Genomic DNA, 20931 nt, shown 5'->3' on the forward strand with positions numbered 1-20931 from the left:
CTATTGTGCACAGTGTGTGGATAGCTTAAAGTGGAAGAACTAAACTTGATTTCAATAGAAGCTTCAACAATTGAACCACTTTAGTAAGCATAATCCAAACTCTAAGTTAAGTGAAAAGCAAAATTTCAGTTTCTCCTATTTTAATTTGAAAATTTTTCCTCATGATCCATGGAGATTAGAGTAAAAAGTAAAAGACTACAACTAATTTACTAACATAACTGAATTACCAAAATAACTTAACATACTTCCTTTAACTTAGCATACTTCCTTCCTCATTTCTCTCTCCCCCCCCCCCCCAACCGAGCTGAGCATTGTCCTCAATGTGATATGGGTAATTGAAATTATAGGGAGGAAGTGGTACCTCCTGAGTGATGTCAATTTCGAATACTGATTGGAGAAACCACATGTTTAAAAAAGAATAAAAGATGTGAGCAAAGGAAATAAGAATAAATTAATGCTAAGAGTTAACAAAAAATGCTAGACTTGCATTACTTTAATTCATGTGAGTACAATCGGAAAGAAGACAATACAAGTAATCCCCATATATGATATCAAAATGATGGGATTTCATAAAAGACTAACAAAAATGAAATACATAAAAGAAATATATAGTAGATATATAAATGATTAGATGGGTGGATGATGCTGGAACTGATGGCTTAGACAGATGGCTCTACCTCTTCAGTAGCTGATTCAGGAGGGGCCTGAGGCTCTGTGGCCTGTGAATGTGGCACTGCAGTGGTGGGGGTGAGATGCTCAGCAGCTGATGGAAGACCGAGATGATGCTGGAGCTGCCTTAAGATGGCAGTGTGCTGAACCTGGGTGGTCAACATCTGCTCCTGGCGAGCTCGAATAGCTGCCATCTCCTGAGCAAGGCTACTCTGAGACGCGGTAAGGGTCTGTAGTATGCGTCATAAATCTCTATACTCTAAAATGGGAATGGCCATCCTTGGCTCAGTTGAAGTAGAGGGCTCTGATGAGGCTGGAGTAACTAGAGGGGCTCTGGACATGGTAGGAGAAGCAATGGGTATACCCTCAGGTATATGATCTAGAGATGCTCTCCTGGCAGCTGGTATCTCATCTGGCTGTGGGAGCTCTGGCTGCTCAAATCTATACGTTGTCATATTGGTCCACTTGTCGAGAGTAAATACCTCTCGGAATATACGCTTGCGCTCCAACTGAGGATCTGATGGATACCCCAGATGCTCCAGAATCTGACACAACAGCCATGGAAAAAGAAGTGGAATGGCATCAGCTTGTTGCAGCTTCTTCTTATGCACCTTCTCTTCAAAATAGAGAAAGGAAACCATAATTAGGTGGTGAGGGCCAAAGAAATATCCCTCAGAAATCTTGAACAGGGCCTCTAAAAGAACTCCTCTCCTCTGAGTCCAGTGCTGTAGTGGATATATGTTGTGACGCAAAAGTGCATCAATGAGAAACATTCTCGGAGGAAGTTCCCCCCGCAATAGATGTGGATTTGTGGAAGCTCTTTTGGACAAGATATGAACCATTTCCAGCTGAGAGGGACTAGTCTATACTCAGTAATCCTCAAAATGGCTTGGTTCGTATGGTATATGCAGGGCCTCTACTATATGGCGAGCTCTTAAAATGCCATGCCGACCATCAATAGTAAAATGGATTAGAGTAGGATCTCTGTCCTGCTTAGTAGTCATGGATTGATAAAAATCCATGGCTAATCTAGGATAGAAGAAATCTCTTGGGGTCAGCAGATGCTCCATGCGATATCTGCGCAGTAGGTGGAATGAGTCTGCAAGCTCCGACCGCAATTTGAAGGTGGTTGTGTCAAAGCACAACTTAGAGTGAAATGGTCGAGCTCGACAGTCCAAATTCCCTTCAATTGGCGGTTGAGTCAGCATCGGACACCTAATTAGCACTTCAGTAGCTATCCTAGATGGAATTTGGGATTTTGAAAGTGGCGGCTGGTGCTTCTGAAGCTCCGCCGGAGGCTCTAACGATGACGCCGAAGATGGTGCTAGAGAGGGCTCTGGTGAAGGAATCGGGGACTGCTCTGTTAAGTCTATGGGTTTTGAGCTTTCGACCCTGGCTCTCTTTTTCAAGGGACAGCCCCCTGATCTAGTGAGATAACGCCTCGCCTTAGGATTCTGTGGTGCGGGCTTCGCCGGAGGTGAAACAACTTTTGGCCGCGGAGGTTCAGAGGTGGGGCCTTGAACAGGTGCCTCTCGCGAGACTCGTTTGCGACTAGAAGGAAAGGAAGATTTGGCTCCTCTGGTTCACGCCATATCGGATTGACGAAATTTGACCGGAAGTGATAACCGGAAGAGATGACCGGAGGTTTGCGCGTCGTCGGGCTCGAGCAAGAAAATGAATAGACGGTTGCTATGGTGTTTTCTCTTTCTAAAACCCTTTCGCAACGCAAATGACCGGTATTTATAAAAAATAACGAAATATTAAAGGTCATTTTGAGTTTCATAGAAGAAGGTCGATTTCGCAGCAAAATGGGGTTTTCGTAGAAAAAAAATGATTTTCGCAGCCCATTTCGCAGCTGCGAAATGGGGGCTCCTGTGCTGCGAAGTAGCACTCGTGTGCCAAAATCGGTTTCGCAGCTTCGAAATACCCTGCAAAAAAGAGCTTTGGCTACAAAATTGGGAATTTTCACGCTTTGTAGCTTCGCAACCGTTTCGCAGCTGCGAAATGGGGGCTCATGTGCTGCGAAGTGGCACTCATGTGCCAAAATCGGTTTCGCAGCTGCGAAAATTTTTGCAGAGGAGTCAATTGAGTTGCAAAATGATTTTGCAAAAGATGGCCGCTTTCGTAGAGACACGTTGATTTCGCAGCGGCTTCTTTTAGGTTGCGAAATGGTTTCGCAACGAAGTGCTAATTTTGCAGAGGCTAGGAAATCTCGCAGACCCCTATTTTTGCCCTGTTTTTGCTCCGTTTTTGCTCCAAAAGACTTCCTTTGAAATTCTTTACATTTTCTCCTACCTGAGATCATTCAAAAAGACTAAATTACATATAAAAACACAATTTAAGATCAACAATTAAAATCAAAAGCATGGATAAAACTTTGAAATTTACAAAAATTTTGGACTTTGGTGAAACCAAGTCCATCAAACCCTTATTTGCTTAGGCTTTTTGTGGCTCAAGGAGGTTGATTTCCTCATTTTCTGGTTTGAATGGCTCCATGAATGGCTTGAGACGATATCCATTGACTCTAAAGGTGTCCTTGCCATTGGAATTCAATAATTCCACCACTCCATTGATATGTACTTGGTGAATAATGAAAGGACCTATCCACCTTGACTTGAGCTTTCTAGGGAAGATATGGAGTCTTGTGTCATAGAGTAGAACTCTTTGTCCTTTCTGAAATTCTTTGTTGGAAAATTAGTTGATCATGCCACTTCTTCATCCTCTGTTTTGCAACTTTGGAATTGATGTAAGCATCATTTCTTAATTCCTCCATCTCATTAAGGTATAGGCACCTCTTTGCTCCGGCTCTGATCAAGTCCATATTCAACTTTTTTATTGCCCACCAAGCTTTGTATTCAACTTCCACAAGGAGATGGCACGCTTTGCCATAAACAAGACGATAGGGAGACATGCCAAGAATAGTCTTATAAGCTCTTCTATATGCCCATAATGAATCATGAAGCTTAACATACCAATCTTTTCTACTTGAATTCACCACTTTCATCAATATGTTCTTTATTTCCCTGTTTGCTAGCTCAACTTGCCCGAAAGTCTGAGGATCATAAGGTGTAGCTACCTTATGCTTCACTCCATACTTGGCTAATAAAGTTTCAAAAGGTTTGTTGCAAAAATGAGTACCTCCATCACTGATTATGGCTTTGGGCACCCCAAATCTTGAAAAAATGTTCTCTTTAGGAAACTTGAGAACCACTTTGTGGTCGTTTTATTTACAGGGGATTGCCTCAACCCATTTAGAAACATAATCCACCCCCACCAAGATATAAGAATTACCAAAAGACATTGGGGAAGGTCCCATGAAGTCAATGCCCCATACATCGAATAGTTCAACTATTAGAATGGGGTTCATAGGCATTTGATTTCTTTTTGTTAGCTTTCAAAGCCTTTGGCACCTATCACAACTTCTACATCTGATGTGGGCATCTTTGAAAAGAGATGGCCAAGTAAACCCTGATTGCAACACCTTCATGGCTGTTTTCTGAGAGGCAAAGTGGCCTCCACATGCATTCTCATGACAATGGTTTAGAATCCCTTGTTGCTCTTCTTCAGGGACACAGTTCCTTATGATCTGATCTGCACAATACTTAAAAAGGAAGGGCTCTTCCCAATAATAAACATGAATTTTTGCAAAGAAGTGCTTCCTGTCTTGTGCATTCCACTCTCTTGGAATTTCACCAGTAACTAGATAATTAGCAATATGAGCATACCAAGGAGTTTTTACTAGGAACATAAGTGATTCCTCAAGAAAGTCATCATTAATAGGCAAGGCATGGGAATTATGTGCTATAGCTAACCTTGAAAGGTGGTCAGCTACCATATTCTCCACTCCTTTCTTATCTCTGATTTGGAGATCGAATTCTTGTAACAAAAGAATCCATCTAATCAACCTTGCTTTTGCATCTTGCTTTGTCAATAAATACTTCAAGGTTGAATGGTCAGTGAAAACAATGATGAAAGACCCTACCAAATAAGCACAAAATTTGTCTAAGGCAAATACCACAGCTAACAATTCTTTCTCTGTAGTTGTGTAGTTCCTTTAAGCTTCGTTCAATGTTTTGCTTGCATAGTAGATCACATAGGGCTTCCCATCTTCTCTTTGGCCAAGCACAGCTCCTATAGCAAAGTCACTGGCATCACACATCAGTTCAAAGGGTAGTTGCCAGTTAGGAGCCCTCACTATTGGAGTTGTTAAAAATTTCTTCAGTTGATCAAAGCTATTTTGACATCTTTCATCCCATATAAACTTAGCATCCTTAGCTAATAGCTCACAAAGAGGTTTTGAAAGACTTGAAAAATCTTTTATAAACCTCCTATAGAAGCTTGCATGGCCAAGGAACTGCCTTACTCCTTTTACAGTTGTTGGGGATGGCAATTTGACAATAAGCTCCACCTTTGCTTTATCAACTTCAATGCCTTTTTCAGAGATGATATGGCCAAGGACAATTCCTTGACGTACCATAAAATGGCATTTCTCCCAATTGAGTACCAAGTCTTTTTTAATGCATCTGTGAAGAACTGGTTCCAAATTGGCTAAGCATTCCTCAAATGTACCTCCATATACGGTGATGTCATCCATGAAAACCTCCATAATTCGCTCCACCATATCACTAAAGATACTCAACATACATCTTTGGAATGTTGCAGGTGCATTGCATAAACCAAAAGGCATTCTTCTATAAGCATATGTTCCAAATGGACATGTAAAAGTGGTCTTTTCCTGATCTTCCACATCAATTTCAATTTGAAAATATCCTGAATACCCGTCCAAGAAACAATAGAACGGATGGCCAGAGACTCTTTCCAACACTTGATCGATAAATGGCAATGGAAAATGATATTTCCTGGTTACAGCATTCAACTTTCTATAATTAATACACACCCTCCAACCTGAAGTGAGGCGTGTAGTAATTTCTTCTCCTTTTTCATTTTGAACCATAGTAATCCCTGACTTCTTTGGTACCACTTGAGTAGGACTCACCCAAGGGCTGTCAGATATAGGGGAAATATTACCTGCTTGAAGTAGCTTCAGCACCTTAGCTCGCACCACCTCTTGTAAATGAGGATTCAATCTTCTTTGAAGTTGACGAATTGGCTTAGCTTCCTTTTCCATATATATATGATGTGTGCAAGCTAAAGGACTAATGCCTTCCAAGTCAGATATTTACCATCCTATTGTTTTCTTACACCTCTTGAGAACTTCCAGTAAGCACTTCTCTTGATGATTGGTCAGAGATGAAGATATTACGACAGGACATTGATTATTTTCTTCAAGGTACGTGATGCGACTCATGGTAGCTTAGCTTTAAAGGCGTATCAACAAAATTTATACCTTAAATACTATTACTAAAGTAGCCAAGCTACTATAGCATAGTGGTTCTAGGATCGTTCACTGGGAAGGGTTTTCGCAAACACAAGTGATATTCAAATTAGGACAATAGGTGATTTTCTTATGGATGTTAGCTTTGAAAGAAGATGTAAATGTTTTAAAAAGATTTAAACTAATCTAAGCTAACATTAAAGACTAAAATGAAAGGGTGTAAAAACAAGTTTCTCAAAGATAGGATAGCTATGCTCTGGCTCTTATGCAAATTGGAAATCTCAGGATAGGCTCCTCGCGTTGGGGTTGCAACTATGGTGATGCTTGCTTCCCGAACTAGTATGGATTTAGCAAATCAAGTTTTAATCCTTTAAAATGGAAAAATAGATGGTAGTGAATTTCATCAATGGTTATTCACCTTAGACTTCCTTTGAATGGCTCGTAAGAGATAACTAATGGTCTAAAGCCAAAAGCTTACCAAATATTGGCAACTCAAAGTCATTCTAGGTGATAAACTCACCTTTCAATGGCCATTGAAATTGGTTCTAACGGATTAATGCAAAACTTGGAATTGAAAACCTCACCTTCCAATAGCTCGTAGGAGATAACTAATGGATAGAAATCCAAAAGCTTATCAAGTATTGGCCGTTGGAAGTTGTCCAAAGGAAATAAAAACCAAACTTTGCATTAATGAACCTTTAATGAAAAACGGCTACTTTACCTTCCAGGTGCGAGAAATTTCCATGGGATTGCATCCAAGTCATCACATAACATCCATACTTCGAGAAACTAAAAGTTTTAGCCAATCATCCTCTGAGGAAAAACCCTTAGAGGTTGTTTGGCTTCCAAGAAAAAGAAAATAGTAGAGAGAAAAGGAAAACAAGAGAGCTCTGTATATATTCTAAGTGTAAAACGTAATATCCATTATATGTCCGAGAGGTGATTTCCACCCCTTATATAGTCTTTACAAAAGCAAAAGCTTGTGATTGGTTAGTTACAAGGATAAGAAAGGAAATTACATCAAAAAATACATAAGAAAATATCTAAAGTGGAGTAGGCAAAAACAGAGGAAAATTCGCACCATGCATGGGCTATGCGAATTTTGAAGGTGTTGTGCGAATTTCGCACAACACTCGCACAACACAAGGTGTTGTGCGAAAATTTCGCACAAGCCTGGAGCAGTTGGCTTCCTAAGGCTATATATTCCTCATTTTAGCTCCAAATCGTACAAGGTTTGAAGCGTTGGATTCTTGACTTCCTGAGCTTTGAAATGGTATATAGCATGTATAAAATGGACTTCGGGAAGTGCTCCAAAAGTGCGAAAGAAGACTGCAGCTGCTGTCCTCTTTGCTTCTCTTCACTTTGCTTGCTTTTCCTCTTTGCTTCTCTTTGCTTCTCTCCTTTGCTTGGCTTGTCTTAATGATCCAAAAAGCTGTCAAAACAATAAAACTAGCCACAAATATGATTAGAAGACATTGCTAGGTCCTTAACATGCCAATTGGACTAAAGATGGAGAACTACTACACAAAAGTGCTTAAAACATAATGAATTAAAGGTGTAAAATAGCACTTTTTGGGTAGTAATCAGTACGTATATTTCAGCTCCACGGGTAGAGGCTTCAAATTGAGTTTTGGGGTCGCTTTTTCAGCAGCTTCTCCTTCTTCTTTATTGAACAAAGGTAGAATCTCTTCTATCCTCCTCCAACTTTGTAGAGTAGCAAGCACATTAGGGGGTTTAGACAAACCCTCGTCAAAATCCGAAAGACTTTCATTCAGCTTGTCTTGCATATTCTGATTATAGTGCTCCTCCACTAGAGTGTCAATAATGCACACCTCTTCTAGACCCTCTTCTTCTTTCGGAGTGGTTTGCTTTTTAAACATATAGAAAATGTTGAGATCAAGTGTCATGTTGCCAAAAGTGAGTTGCATGAGCCCATTCCTACAGTTGATGATTGCATTTGAGGTAGCAAGAAATGGCCTTCCAAGGATGATAGGAACTAAATTAGCTTCCTTTACAGTAGGATCCGTATCAAGAATAATAAAATCTACCGGATAGTAGAAATTGTCAACTTGAACCAAGACATCCTCAATTACCCCCCTTGGAATTTTTACTGATCTATCTACTAGAGATAGAGTGATTGCTGTTGGCTTCAACTCACCAAGTCCCAATTGCTTGTAGACAGAGTATGGAAGCAAATTCACACTTGCTCCCAAGTCAAACAAAGCTTTCTCCACTACCTTTCCTCCAATCATGACTGAAATGGTAGGACTTCTCGGATCTTTGTACTTCAAAGGAGACTTACATTGTAAGATTGCACTTACTTGCTCAGTTAAGAAGGCTTTCTCATTTACAGTCAACCCTCTTTTGATAGTACATAAGTCCATTAGGAATTTTGCATATGTTGGAACTTGTTTAATCATATCCAGCAGTGGGATATTGACTTTCACTTGTCTCAATACTTCAAGAATTTCAGATGCATTTCTAATCCCCTTTTTCCCATGCAATGCTTGAGGAAAAGGTGGAGAAGTTGATTTCTTCAGCATTTCTTCCTTCAGAAGTTCCTTCTCTGGATTTGCATTCATTGTTGAATCATAGTCCTCCTTCTTTTCACTGATCTCTCTCTTTTTTTCTTCCATTTCCTCCCCTTTCTTTGTCTCTTCTTCTTCCTCAACATGTGGCTTGGGTGTTGGCTTCTCAATTTTTTTACAACTCCTTAGAGTGATCAAGGCTTTGACATCTTTCATCTGTGATGATTCTCCCTCATGGCTTTCCACTTCATGGACACCCTTGGGGTTTTGGTGGGGTTGAGAAGGAAATCTTCCCTTTTCTTGCACTGTGTTCAAATTTGTGAGCCTTGAGATTGAGTATTGGAGATTATTTATCTTTTGGGATATATCATTTTGCATTCCATCCATCCTTTTGTTCAGAGTATTCTCTACTCTGTCAATTCTTTGATTAAGTTGAGCATTGATGGCTTTTTAGTCTCCCACAAAATCTCCCACTACCTTGCTGAGATTCACTATTGCTTGTTCAAGACTTGAGGATTGTTGAGATGGTTGATCCGGCTGTTGGTACTGAGGTGCTCTGGCCTTCCATGAGAAATTTGGATGATTCCTCCAACTTGAGTTGTAAGTATTTCCATAGGGTGCATTGTTATTGGCCTTGAATTGTCCAACAAAATTTGCTTGATCTCCATACATTTCCCTTTCAGCTGAAATTGTAGGGCATTCCTCCACCAAGTGTTCATTTGATTGACAATTAGGACAAAGCTTCACTTGTACTGGTGCTTCAGCAATAGCTTGCACTTCATGCATCTTTTTCAGTTCCAACTCCTCCAATCTTCTTGTCATAGACTTTGCTTTCATATCATCATCTTCTTTCAAGGTATACATCCCAGCCTTAGCATTGAAAGCACTGAGTTGAGACTTCATCTTTCCCACTTCTCCTTTGATTGGTTCATCCCATCCCCTTGAAACTTCAGCTACATAACTCAAGAAATCCATAGCTTCCTCCGAATTTTTGCTCATGAAATCTCCTCCACACATTGTCTCGAGGAGTTGCTTCATTGAAGAAGACATCCCATCATAAAAATAGCTCACCAATAGCCAAGTATCAAAACCATGGTGAGGGCAAGCATTTATAGCTTCCATATATCTTTCCCAAACACTCATATAATTTCTCATTCTCTTTAGCTGAGAAGTTTGAAATTTGCCTTTTCAAGCCATTTGTTCTATGAGTGGGAAAAAATTTCTTGAGGAATTCAGCTTGTAAGTCAGTTCAAGTGCGGATACTCCTTGGCCTTAAAGAATTAAGCCAAATTTTGGCCTTATCCTTTAAAGTAAAAGGAAATAAATTAAGCCTCATCAAGTCAATTGAAGCTCCTCTCTCTTGGAATGTATTACAAACATCTTCAAATTCCTTGATATGTGCGTAGGGATTCTCACTTTCCATCCCATGGAAAGTTGGTAGAAGTGGAACAATATATGGTCTGATTACTAGCTACTCTGTAGGGGGCAATATACATGATGGTGCACTCATACGAGGTGGATGCATGCGGTCCCTCATTGATCTAAATTCATTGAGATTGTCTTGACGACCTTGGTGACTATGCTGATCTTCAGGTGTAGCTTCCATGATATTCAAGCTCAATTCCAATTCCTTGTTATGAGGTGTATCCAGTTTGACAAGCCTTCCTCCACTGTCTCGTATCCAATTTGGCATACACAACTAGTATCTATCTGTAACTAAAATGAAAATAAAGGACAACAAAAGAAAACAGGGCTACAAAAACAAAATAAAACTAAGCTGAATTTAAAAGATAAATTTAGATTATGAATGAATAAAAAAAATGAGAATAAATAAAGCGAAAGAAACGTTACCAAACTTGTGATGAAAATCACAAGTACTCTAAAATAGTATCACTATAAACTTGACACCTTCCCCTACAACGGCGCCATTTGATTCATGCCCAATTGGTGTCTCAACCGATTCATGTCCAGCTGGTGCTACTTAATTGAGGGAGTAATCAACAAAATTTATAACCTATTACACCATATACTAGGGTAGCCAAGAAAAAGCTACTATAGCATAGTGGTTCTAGGATCGTTCACTGGGAAGGGTTTTCAAATTACAAATGATACCAATTCAAAGTGAATTGGTGCTTTTTCATTTCAAGGTTAACTTAAGAAATAAAACATAAACTTTGGTTGGTAAAAGGTTTAGATTCAAACTAATGGCACAACAAGTAATGGAAATTACTTATGAAGATAAACATTCCTTGGAGATTTAGGTTCACAGGGGAGGTTCCTCATGCAAAAACATAGCTCCGGTCAGATGGTTCATTTCCTCGTATTAGAGAATTAACATATAGTCAATTCTCTAACCGGTGATGTACAAATGCATCCCTTAATTGGATTTCAGCTCTAATTCCCTCTCATTGATGCAACTTGCAATAGTTCGTGCCTCTCACTAGCACTTACCATTCAAGGTGATCTTTAACCTTGGACTTCCCTTCTCAAGCTCGCAAGAGATAACTAATGGATGTCTCCTTGGAGTCCAAAAGCTTACCAAGTGTTGGCAATTCTAGAAAATCCTACCTTTAAGTCACCTCCCAGAGGCTCACAAGGGGTAAACTAGTGCATCTCCATGGACGGAGATCACTTGCCTTACCAAGTGTTGGCCCAGGTGACTCCAAGGCGTTTTAAGTTAACTAAAAACATAGAAATCACTAAAGGATCACACTTTCTCTTCATTCATGGCTGAAACCACTAAGCTACTAATTCATGCACTTGGAATCTTTCCTGGCAACCTTAGCTCCAAGGAACTAAAGGTTTAGTAACTCATTCTCTGGGGAAAATTCCTCAGAGAGTGCATAACTAGTAAATGAAAAATACAATCAAAGTGAGAAGATAAGGCAGAGCAAAGGCTTTGTATTTTACTTTCTTTCAAAACTTTTACAAAAGGTCTGTCGTCCTCGAGAACAGGCTCCCGAGAGCTAATTATATGAAAATTACAATAATAATTATTACATTGATATTTACCCTTTTTCCTAACGTAATAACTAAAGAATCCTACAATTGCTGGCTTACAAGGAGAGTTTTGGGATTTAGACAACAAAAATCTGAAGAAAAATATCTCAATATGTCGGTCGCAAATATCGGGCAGCACTAAGGACCAATTCGCAAGTGAAAACAAGGTTTGCGAGATTTCGCAGACGCACAAAAAGGGCTGCGAAATCACTTTGCATCAAAAGGCTAATTTCGCAGCGCTGCGAAGTTGGCTTTTAGCTTGTAGTGTTCGGCTTCCAAGGGCTGTAACTCCTTCATTTCAGCTCCGAATTGCACACCGTTTGAAGCATTGGATTACTGACTTCCTGAGCTTCGAAACAACATATAGCGTGCATAATTTGGACTCCAGAAATTGTTCCAAAAGTGGCTGACATGACTGTCATAAAAAATTGCTTCATGGCAGATTTCTCTTTGCTTCCCCTCCTTGCATTCCGGATTTGCTTATGGAAAAGGACTTCAAAGCTTTGGTTCTTCATATTTCTAAGCTTTCCATTGCTTTTCCATGGATTCCAAATAACTTTCCTCAATCTCATATTTCTTTGGTGATAAAAAAAGCTATCAAAACACCAAAACTTAACACAAATTAATTAGAAGTGCTTGCAAAGGTCCTCAATATGTTAATTGGGTTAAAAGGCAATAACTACTACTCAAAAGTGTTTAAAAGAGTTAATTACAAGCTATGAAATAACACTTTTTGAGTAGTAATCAGGATGCTGAGTCGTTCATATCATCCATAATTTTGAGTTATTCATATATTCTAAAGCCTTGAGGTTAGGACTCAGAGTCTTTCATGTCAACCACCACCTTGACCTATTCATAGTATTTAAGGCCTTAAGCTCATAACCCAGAGTCATTCATGTTATCAATAGCCTTAAGTTTTACATAGCATCTAGAGCCCTAAGCTTACGAACTGGAGTCATTCAGGTCAACCACAACCCTGAGCTATTCATAGCATCTAGAGCCCTAATTCGTCCCCAATTGGTGTTCTACTTTTGGTTTAGTCCCCATACGGGAGTTATTAACAAAATTTATAAACCTAATTCACCATATACTAGGGTAGCATAGCTAGCATAGCATAGTAGATCTAGGATCGTCCATTGGGATGGGTTTTCATTTCACATGTGATATTAGTTACAACACTGAAATGGTGGTTTTTCTTTTATGAGTTAGCTTTTAAAAAAACATAAAGTTGGTTGAAAAGGGTTGGTTTTAAGCTAACCAAAAATAATAACTGAGATTAATTACAAAGAAAAGGTTTCTTGGAGTTTCAGGTCACTAGGTTCAGGTTCCTTATACAAAAAGGGAGATTCTGGATCTTTTTCTCGCATTGGGGATTTAACCTATAGTTATTTCCCTAACCGGTGTGTTATAGTTGCTTCCCATTAATGGTTTCAAACACTAAATTCCTCTCACTGATGCATCATGCAATGGTTCATACCTCTCACCTAGTATTGGCCATTCAAGGTGATCCTTAACCTAGGATTACCCTTCAAAAGCTCACAAGAGATAAGTAATGGATGTCTCCAAGGAGTCCAAAAGCTTACTAAGTGTTGGCTATTCTAGGTAATCCTACCTTTAAACCACCTCCCTGATTCGCATTCCCAGCCGGGTCTTTTAATAAAAAATATTTATAAATCCTATGACCTTATACTGGCGTAGCAAAGCTACTATAGTATAGCAGTTCTAGGGTCGAACTCAGGGATGGGTTTTCACTCTATCAGTGACAGACTCTAAATTAGAAATTGATTCTGATGATTTCCTTTAGCACAAACTTGAAATTTAAAAGAAAATAAAATTGTTTTGAAAGTGGTGATTTAAACTAAACTCACATAGAACTAAGTAAAAAGTGGAAGAAAGAAAGTCTCCCGGAGCTAAAGGTTGCTAGGTTCAAGTTCAGGATGCAAAGTGGAAAATTCCGGATTTTTCTCCTTGCATTGGGGATTTAACCTATAGTTATTTCCCGAACCGGTATAGGTTTGACAATGAAAATTTAATCCATATAAGTCAATAGAGATGGTAGTCAAGGTCCATTAATGGCTTAAGACACTATGGACTATCACCTTGAATCACTTTCCAATGGCTCGTATATGATAACTAATGGACTGATATGGATCTAATAATAAGCATCCACAGAGACCTTAAGCTTACCATGTATTGGCCAGTCAAAGTGATTCTAAGGGATTTAAAGCTAAACTTTGGATTTATAAGCCATTTATGGACTCCAACTACCTGAATTTAATGCACGGAAACTTTCCACCTTTTAATCTGGACTTTTCACCTAGCTTCCTTTACTCCAAGAAACTATTGGTTTAGCCTCTCATCCTCTGGGAAAACATCCTCAGAGGGTGTTTGGCTTCCAAGAAAATAGAAAATAGTAGAGAGAAAAAGAAAGCAAAAGAGATCTCTATATTTCACTAAGTATCAAATTTACAATAGTTGGTCTCCTGGAGAAAGCTCCCCGAAAGATATATTTTCAGTGATTACAAGAGAATTTATATAGGAAGGTAATTTTACCCTTCCTTGGATACTTCCTAGCTAAGGAATTACATGAGTGGCTGAATACAAGGAGAAAATGGAAATTTAAACACAAAAATATCAGAAGAAAAAGAGTCGGCAAAAATATCCAATTTTCACACGTTGCAGTTCCAATTTCGCACTTTGGTTTCAGGTGTGCGAAATTCCCACACTTTGGACTGTGGAATTCGCACCTTGATTTCCATCGTGCGAAATTGTCCCTCAGCTTGATGCAGTTGTCTTCCGAAGGCCCTATCTTCCTCATTTCAGCTCCAAATCTTACATGGTTTGAATCGTTGGATTTTTGACTTTCTGAGCTTTGAAATGGTATGTAGAACGTAAAAATTAGACTTCGGGAAGTGCTCCAAAAGTGCAATGAAAGACTGCAGCTGTGTCCCCTGTTTTCATCACCCTGTTTTCCTCTTCTCCATTATTCTCTCCTTGCATACTTTGAACTATTAAGGCAAAGGATTTTGAGGCTCCAAAGCTTGGTTTCTTCATAAATTTAAGCTTTCCAAAAGCTTTTCCATGAACCATATATAGCTCTCCCTCATTCATAAATTGCTTTGGTGAGCATAAAGCTATCAAAATGCACCAAAACTTAACACATTTGTTAGAAACGATTGCAAAGGTCCCTAACATGTTAATTGAGTTAACAGGTAATAATTACTACTCAAGGGTGTTTAAAAGAGATAATTACAAGCTACTAAATAGCATGTTTTGAGTAGTAATCACTCCCCCCAACCGACATATTGCTAGTCCCTTAGCAATTAAGGAGAGAAAAACTAAGCAAACGTAATAATATACGTAAAAGAAGTCATGCAAATCATTCCAAAAAATAATTGAGTGGCATGACTGATATCAAAACACATCTCATATGGTGAACTAAAGATATGAAGATTCAAAATGCAATAGGAGTTGTCAAAGCTTAAAACTTAAACAAAAAGTACAAAGAGTGGAGATTATGCAATTAAGTATCAAAAGAATCTCTACTCTCAAGGTTCCAAATCAAACTCTTCCATAATAAGCTAAGTGTTAATGAGATTAGCTTCCGGATATAGTATGTACAACTATCCTCACCCTCCAACCTAAGCTTTTCTCGAACATTGGCAAAATTAATCAACTCTTAATAGGTTAGGAACACACCTTCTTATTCACAATTCTTTTTACTCACTAATCTTAACCAATTCACCTATGTAGCAAGCAGAGGATCGATGACTCCCAACCAATCAAGGTTTAGGGCATCGGGCTTTAAAGGCTTTTGCCACCCCTTCGGATCATGCTTAGGTTTCAAGGAAAGAAAAGAAGCTTATATATATATATATATATATTTGAAAGACTTATTGGTCTTTATGAGGTGTCCCAACACTATTAAAGAGAGGTTATGTAATGAACCAAGTCAAAATTTTCCTAAGCTTAGAAGGTGGGAAAGTTTTACATCATATATCCGGGATCTAATGTGCACAGTGTGTGTAAAGCTTGAAATGGAAGAAATAAGTTTGAAATCAAAGAGGCTTCAATAGATTATCAACTTTGAAAGCATAAAACAAACTCTAAGATTTAAATAATTAAGTTAAAACTCAACTTATCCTATTTTATTTTTGAGGAATTATCTTTAACAACCATAGAGAATGATTCAAAAAACTTTTAGAAATTTTAAATTTTAAGCAAAAATCAACTAAAAAACCAAAATAACTTAGTATTAACAACAAAACTTCCTTTCTCAACTCTCCCCCCAACGAAGTTGAACATTGTCCCCAATGTTTCAAAAGCGATTAAAAATAAAGGGAGGAAGTGGTACCTCCTGAGTGAGACAAAGTCTGAGTGTAAAGGAGGTATGGAATATCTTAAACCACATGTTCCAAAGAGAAAAGAGTAATGAGAAAAGGGAATATAATCAAAAAGGATATATATATATATATTACTTGTAAAAGAAATATATAATGTATGATTTCAAGTAATACTTCCAATCCCAGTTTATAAAACATGCAAAAGATGGGATTTACAAGTCTAACATAAAAAACAAGTAAAACAAAAACATAAAAAGATCAGATAGTAGTGGGATCATGTGATGGCTCTGCTCTGATCTCCTCCTCTGGTATGGGCTGCTCAACTGGTAAGCTCTCCTCATCTGGCACTAGAGGCTCGGATGGTGCAGACCTATCATGCCCAAAAGGTGTCTGCATACTCAAATGCTGCTGAATCTGATGAAGGATCGTGGTATGCTGGGCCTGAGTAGCAATGATCTGATCCTGGTGTGCCCGAATAGTGGCCATCTGGTGGATAATAGAATCCTGAGCAGTGCTCAGTGTCCGCAATGAACGCTCTAAGCCTCTGAATTCCGTAAGAGAAATGGTGACAGTGGGCTCAGATGAAGGAGGAGGTGCTGGGGTAGCTGGCATGACTGGTGGAGCACCCGAAGTGATAGGAGAAATAGGATGTATAGGCTCAGGAATATGCTCTGAGGGGTGTGCTGCAGGGGCAGGAGGTGTGGTCTCTGTGAGAATCTCATCCTGCTGGGCCTGAGGCATCTGCTCATCTTGGGGTAGCTCTGGAGGTGTAGGCACAGCTGGGGCTCCCTGAGGTGCAAAGTAGGCTACCAAGTGATGCCATTTGTCGAGAGAGAAATCCTCTCTGCAATGGCGGCGCCTCTCAAGACGGGGCTCTTCAGGATAGCCCAGGTGCTCTAAAATCTGGCAGAGGAGCCTCGGAAATAGTAATGGGATGCCATCTGCCATTTGAAGCTTCTTTTGATGGACTTTCTCTTCAAAATGAAGAAGAGAAGTCATAATCAAATGATGAGGGCCGAAGAAATAGCCCTCAGAAATCCTAAATAACGCCTCAAGTATAGCTCCTCGCCTCTGAACTTTGTGTTGAAGGGGGAAAAGGTTGGCACGCAGGAGCACATCAATAAGGAGCATCCCAGATGGAAGCTCTCTCCTAGTCAACACTGAGGCTGTAGAAGTCCCCCTGGACAAAATGCGGACCATGTCACTCTGAGAGAATGAGGACCACTCCCTGAAGTCTGCCTGAATCACAGGCTCATAAGGTATATGGAGGGCCTCAGCAATGTGGCGAGCTCCAATGGCACCCTGGCGTCTGTCTATGGTAAATTGGATGAGAGTAGGATTGCGGAGGCCGCGAGTAGTCATAGATTGATAAAAATCTAGAACTACTCTGGGATAATAGAATTGCCTAGGAGTGAGAAGCTGCTCCATATGATACCTTTGCAGCATTCGGAATGAATCTCTGAGCTCTGGCTGCTGTCTGAGGGCCTCTATATCAAAGTAGGTCTCGGAGTGGAAGGATCGATCTCTGCAATCCAGGTTGCCCTCTATCGGTGGTCCGGCTATCATGGGACGCCTGATAACGGTCTCGGGAGGAATACCCACAGGAATCCGAGAATCCTCTGTAGGCGGCTCTGCCTGAGGCGCATGGGATGGCTCTCCAGGACCCGAGAACTTGGTTCTCTTCGTAGGGGGCCGAGAAGCAGGTCTCTGAGCTCCGTCGGCGGGTGGCACAGGTTCAGTGGGTGGCCTCCTAGTGGGGTATCGGCGCTGAGAAGGGGCTTCCCCCTCAGATGGGGGAATGGCCGGGGCCTGAACAGGTGGCGAAGCTGTGGCTCCCATGGCGACTCGATGTGGTCGAAGTGTCGGTGAGGATGGGGAGCCTGAAAGGCCTCCTCTGGTCTTCGCCATGGCCGAAATGGAGGTGGGTGACTGTTTGGGATTCCAGAGGCTTCTCAGCTGGTTCGTGGGGGAGTCCTTTGAGCTTCTGGACTTCAAGGGTTTATATAGGAATGGGGCTTGGGGGGTTTTGATGTTTAAAAATTTTCCAAGGCAATCGAAAAGTCGTTTTTGGACGTTAGGCACACTTTCGGGGGTAAAATTTTAATTTAAAAGTCATTTTAAAAATTTTGGAACTTAAAATTTTACCGTGCGAAATTTTCGCACCTTGGTTTGCAAATTTCGCACCTTGAAATTAGGTGTGCGAAAATGGCACCCCTTCAGCTGAGGATTTCGCACCTTAAAATGAGGTGTGCGAAATTTTCGCACCTTGAAATCAGGTGCTCTGAAATTTTCGCACCTTGTTTCGCACGGTGCGAAAAGTGGCTTGAGGTGTGCGAAAATGGCACTCATGTGCCAGGAGGAGATTTCGCACAGTGCGAAAATTTTCGCACCTTGCACAGTGGTGTGCGAAATTGGTTTTTAGGGAATTCGCACCTTGAAATAAATTTCGCACCTTGGTTTTGGGGTGTGCGAAAATGGCTCCTTTTGGACCGAGGATTTCGCACCTTGGACAGTGGTGTGCGAAATTTTCGCACCTTGAAATCAGGTGCTCTGTTTCCTTGGTTTTTTACTCCCCTGTCTTGCTTTTGAAGAGTTCACCACATCTCTCATGATTTTTTTCTGAAATTTATCATCAAAATTAACTTGAATTAAGACAAAATAAACTAAGATTGAGCAAGAATTAAAATCAAAAGAAATAGAAATAATGATATAACTATAAAACTATAACAAAAAATTCATGGACTTATTTAGTCCATGATACCCTGCTTTCACTCAGAGTTGTGGTGGTTCAAGGAGGTTGATCTCCTCCTTGTCTGTACTGTAAGGCTCTATGAATGGCTTGAGACGATGGCCATTAACTTTGAAGGTTTGATTGCTTGTGGGATTGAATACTTCCACCACTCCATTGGGATGCACTTCATGAATTATGAAAGGACCCGTCCACCTGGATTTCAATTTTCCTGGAAAAAGATGAAGTTTAGAGTCATAAAGCAAAACTCTTTGTCCTTTGGTAAAATTTTTTTGATTTACCAACTGATCATGCCATTTTTTCAATCTTGCTTTTGCAATTTTGAATTGAGGTATGCATCATTCCTCATTTCCTCCAATTCATTGAGATCCAAACATCTCTTTAACCCAGCTCTTGTCAAATCCATGTTGAGCTTTTTGATTGCCCACCATGCTTTATACTCAATCTCCACTGGAAGATGACACGCTTTTCCATAAACAAGGCGATAGGGAGACATTCCTAGAATGGTCTTGTCAGCGGTCCTATAAGCCCATAAGGAATCCAGGAGCTTGATAGACCAATCCTTCCTTATTCACATTAACCACCTTCATCAATATATTCTTGATCTTTCGGTTGGCTAACTCAACTTGGCCACTTGTTTGGGGGTGATAAGGTGTAGCTACCTTGTGCTTAACCCCATACTTGGCTAGAAGAGTCTCAAAAGGTTTATTGCAAAAGTGGGTTCCCCCGTCACTTATAATGGCTTTTGGACTCCAAATCTTGCAAAGATGTGGTCCTTGAGGAATTTAAGTACCACTTTATGATCATTGCTCCTACATGGGATTGCTTCTACCCACTTAGAGACATAATCCACTCCTACCAAGATGTAGGAATGTCCAAATGACATTGGAAATGGTCCCATGAAGTCTATACCCCAGACATAAAAAATATCCACTATTAAGATGGGGTTCAAGGGCATCATATTTCGGCGTGTTAGCTTACCAAGCCTTTGACACCGATCACATCCCTTGCACATAGAATGGGCATCCTTGAAAAGAGAGGGCCACCAGAAGCCTGATTGGATCACTTTCATAGCTGTTTTCTGGGAGGCAAAATGACCTCCACATGCACTATCATGGCAATGGGAAAGAATTCCCGATTGCTCTTGTTCAGGAACACATTTCCTTATAATTTGATCCGCACAATATTTGAAGAGAAAAGGTTCCTCCCAATAATAGGCATGGATCTTGGCAAAGAAATGCCTCTTATCTTGGGCACTCCACTCACTTGGTACTTCCCCAGTAACCAAAAAGTTTGCAATGTGAGAATACCATGGAGCTACATCTACTAACATGAGAGACTCCTCAGGGAAGTCATCATTGATAGGCAGACCATGTGAGTCATGTGCTATCACAAGTCTGGACAAGTGGTCAGCTACCACATTTTCTACCCCCTTTTTATCCCTGATTTGGAGATTGAATTCTTGGAGCAAAAGAATCCATCTTATCAATCTTGCCTTGGCATCCTGCTTGGTTAGCAAGTACTTCAAAGCAGAATGGTCAGTGAACACCACTATAGAGGACCCTACCAAATAAGCACGAAACTTATCCAAGGCAAAAACTACTGCCAACAACTCCTTCTCAGTAGTTGTGTAGTTCTTTTGAGCCTCATTCAAAGTTTTGCTTGCATAATAGATCACATAGGGCTTTCCATCCTCTCTTTGCCCCAAAACAGCCCCCATAGCAAGATCACTTGAATCACACATTACCTCAAAAGGTAATTTCCAATTTGGGGCTCTCACTATTGGTGCAGTTGTGAGGAATTGTTTCAATTCCTCAAAATTCCTCTGAGACTTCTCATCCCACACAAACTTGGCATCCTTTACCAAGAGCTCACACAGAGGTTTTGAGATTTTTGAGAAATCCTTAATGAACCTCCTATAGAACCCGACATGTCCAAGGAATTGCCTAATTCCTTTAACATTTGTGGGAGGTGGCAACTTAACAATTAGCTCCACCTTTGCCTTATCTACCTCAATGCCATTTTTGGAGATGATATGTCCTAAGACAATTCCATTTTGTACCTTAAAATGACACTTCTCCCAATTTAGCACTAGGTCTTTCTCAATACATCTATGGAGAACAGCTTCTAAATGCAATAAACACTCCTCATAAGAACTTCCATATACAGTGATATCATCCATGAAAACTTCCATGATGCGTTCCACCATATCACTGAAGATGCTTAGCATGCATCTTTGGAAAGTTGCAGGAGCATTACATAGACCAAAGGGCATTCTCCTATATGCAAAAGTACCAAAGGGCAAGT

General features: G+C 40.1%; 1 protein-coding gene across 1 annotated transcript; it reads right to left on the reverse strand.

Moving 5' to 3' along the window:
• Nucleotides 1-1538: 1538 nt before the first annotated feature.
• Nucleotides 1539-17783, reverse strand: LOC132253468 (proline-rich receptor-like protein kinase PERK9). The gene is made up of 2 exons (XM_059735588.1): nt 17311-17783; nt 1539-2247 (listed from the first exon to the last, which is right to left on the reverse strand). Exons 1-2 carry the CDS (start codon nt 17781-17783, stop codon nt 1539-1541), a joined length of 1182 nt encoding a protein of 393 aa, XP_059591571.1.
• Nucleotides 17784-20931: the final 3148 nt, after the last annotated feature.

Source organism: Vitis vinifera, chromosome 3 (assembly GCF_030704535.1).
Source record: "Vitis vinifera cultivar Pinot Noir 40024 chromosome 3, ASM3070453v1".
In the NCBI taxonomy this organism is placed as follows: Eukaryota; Viridiplantae; Streptophyta; class Magnoliopsida; order Vitales; family Vitaceae; genus Vitis; species Vitis vinifera.

Coding starts and splice junctions, on each gene's coding strand:
- LOC132253468 (XM_059735588.1), bottom strand. CDS start 17,783: ATGGCGAAGACCAGAGGAGGCCTTTCAGGCTCCCCATCCTCACCGACA. Junction 2,248..17,310: donor TCATTCCGAATGCTGCAAAG/GTATCATATGGA, acceptor GGCGTGAACCAG/AGGAGCCAAATCTTCCTTTC.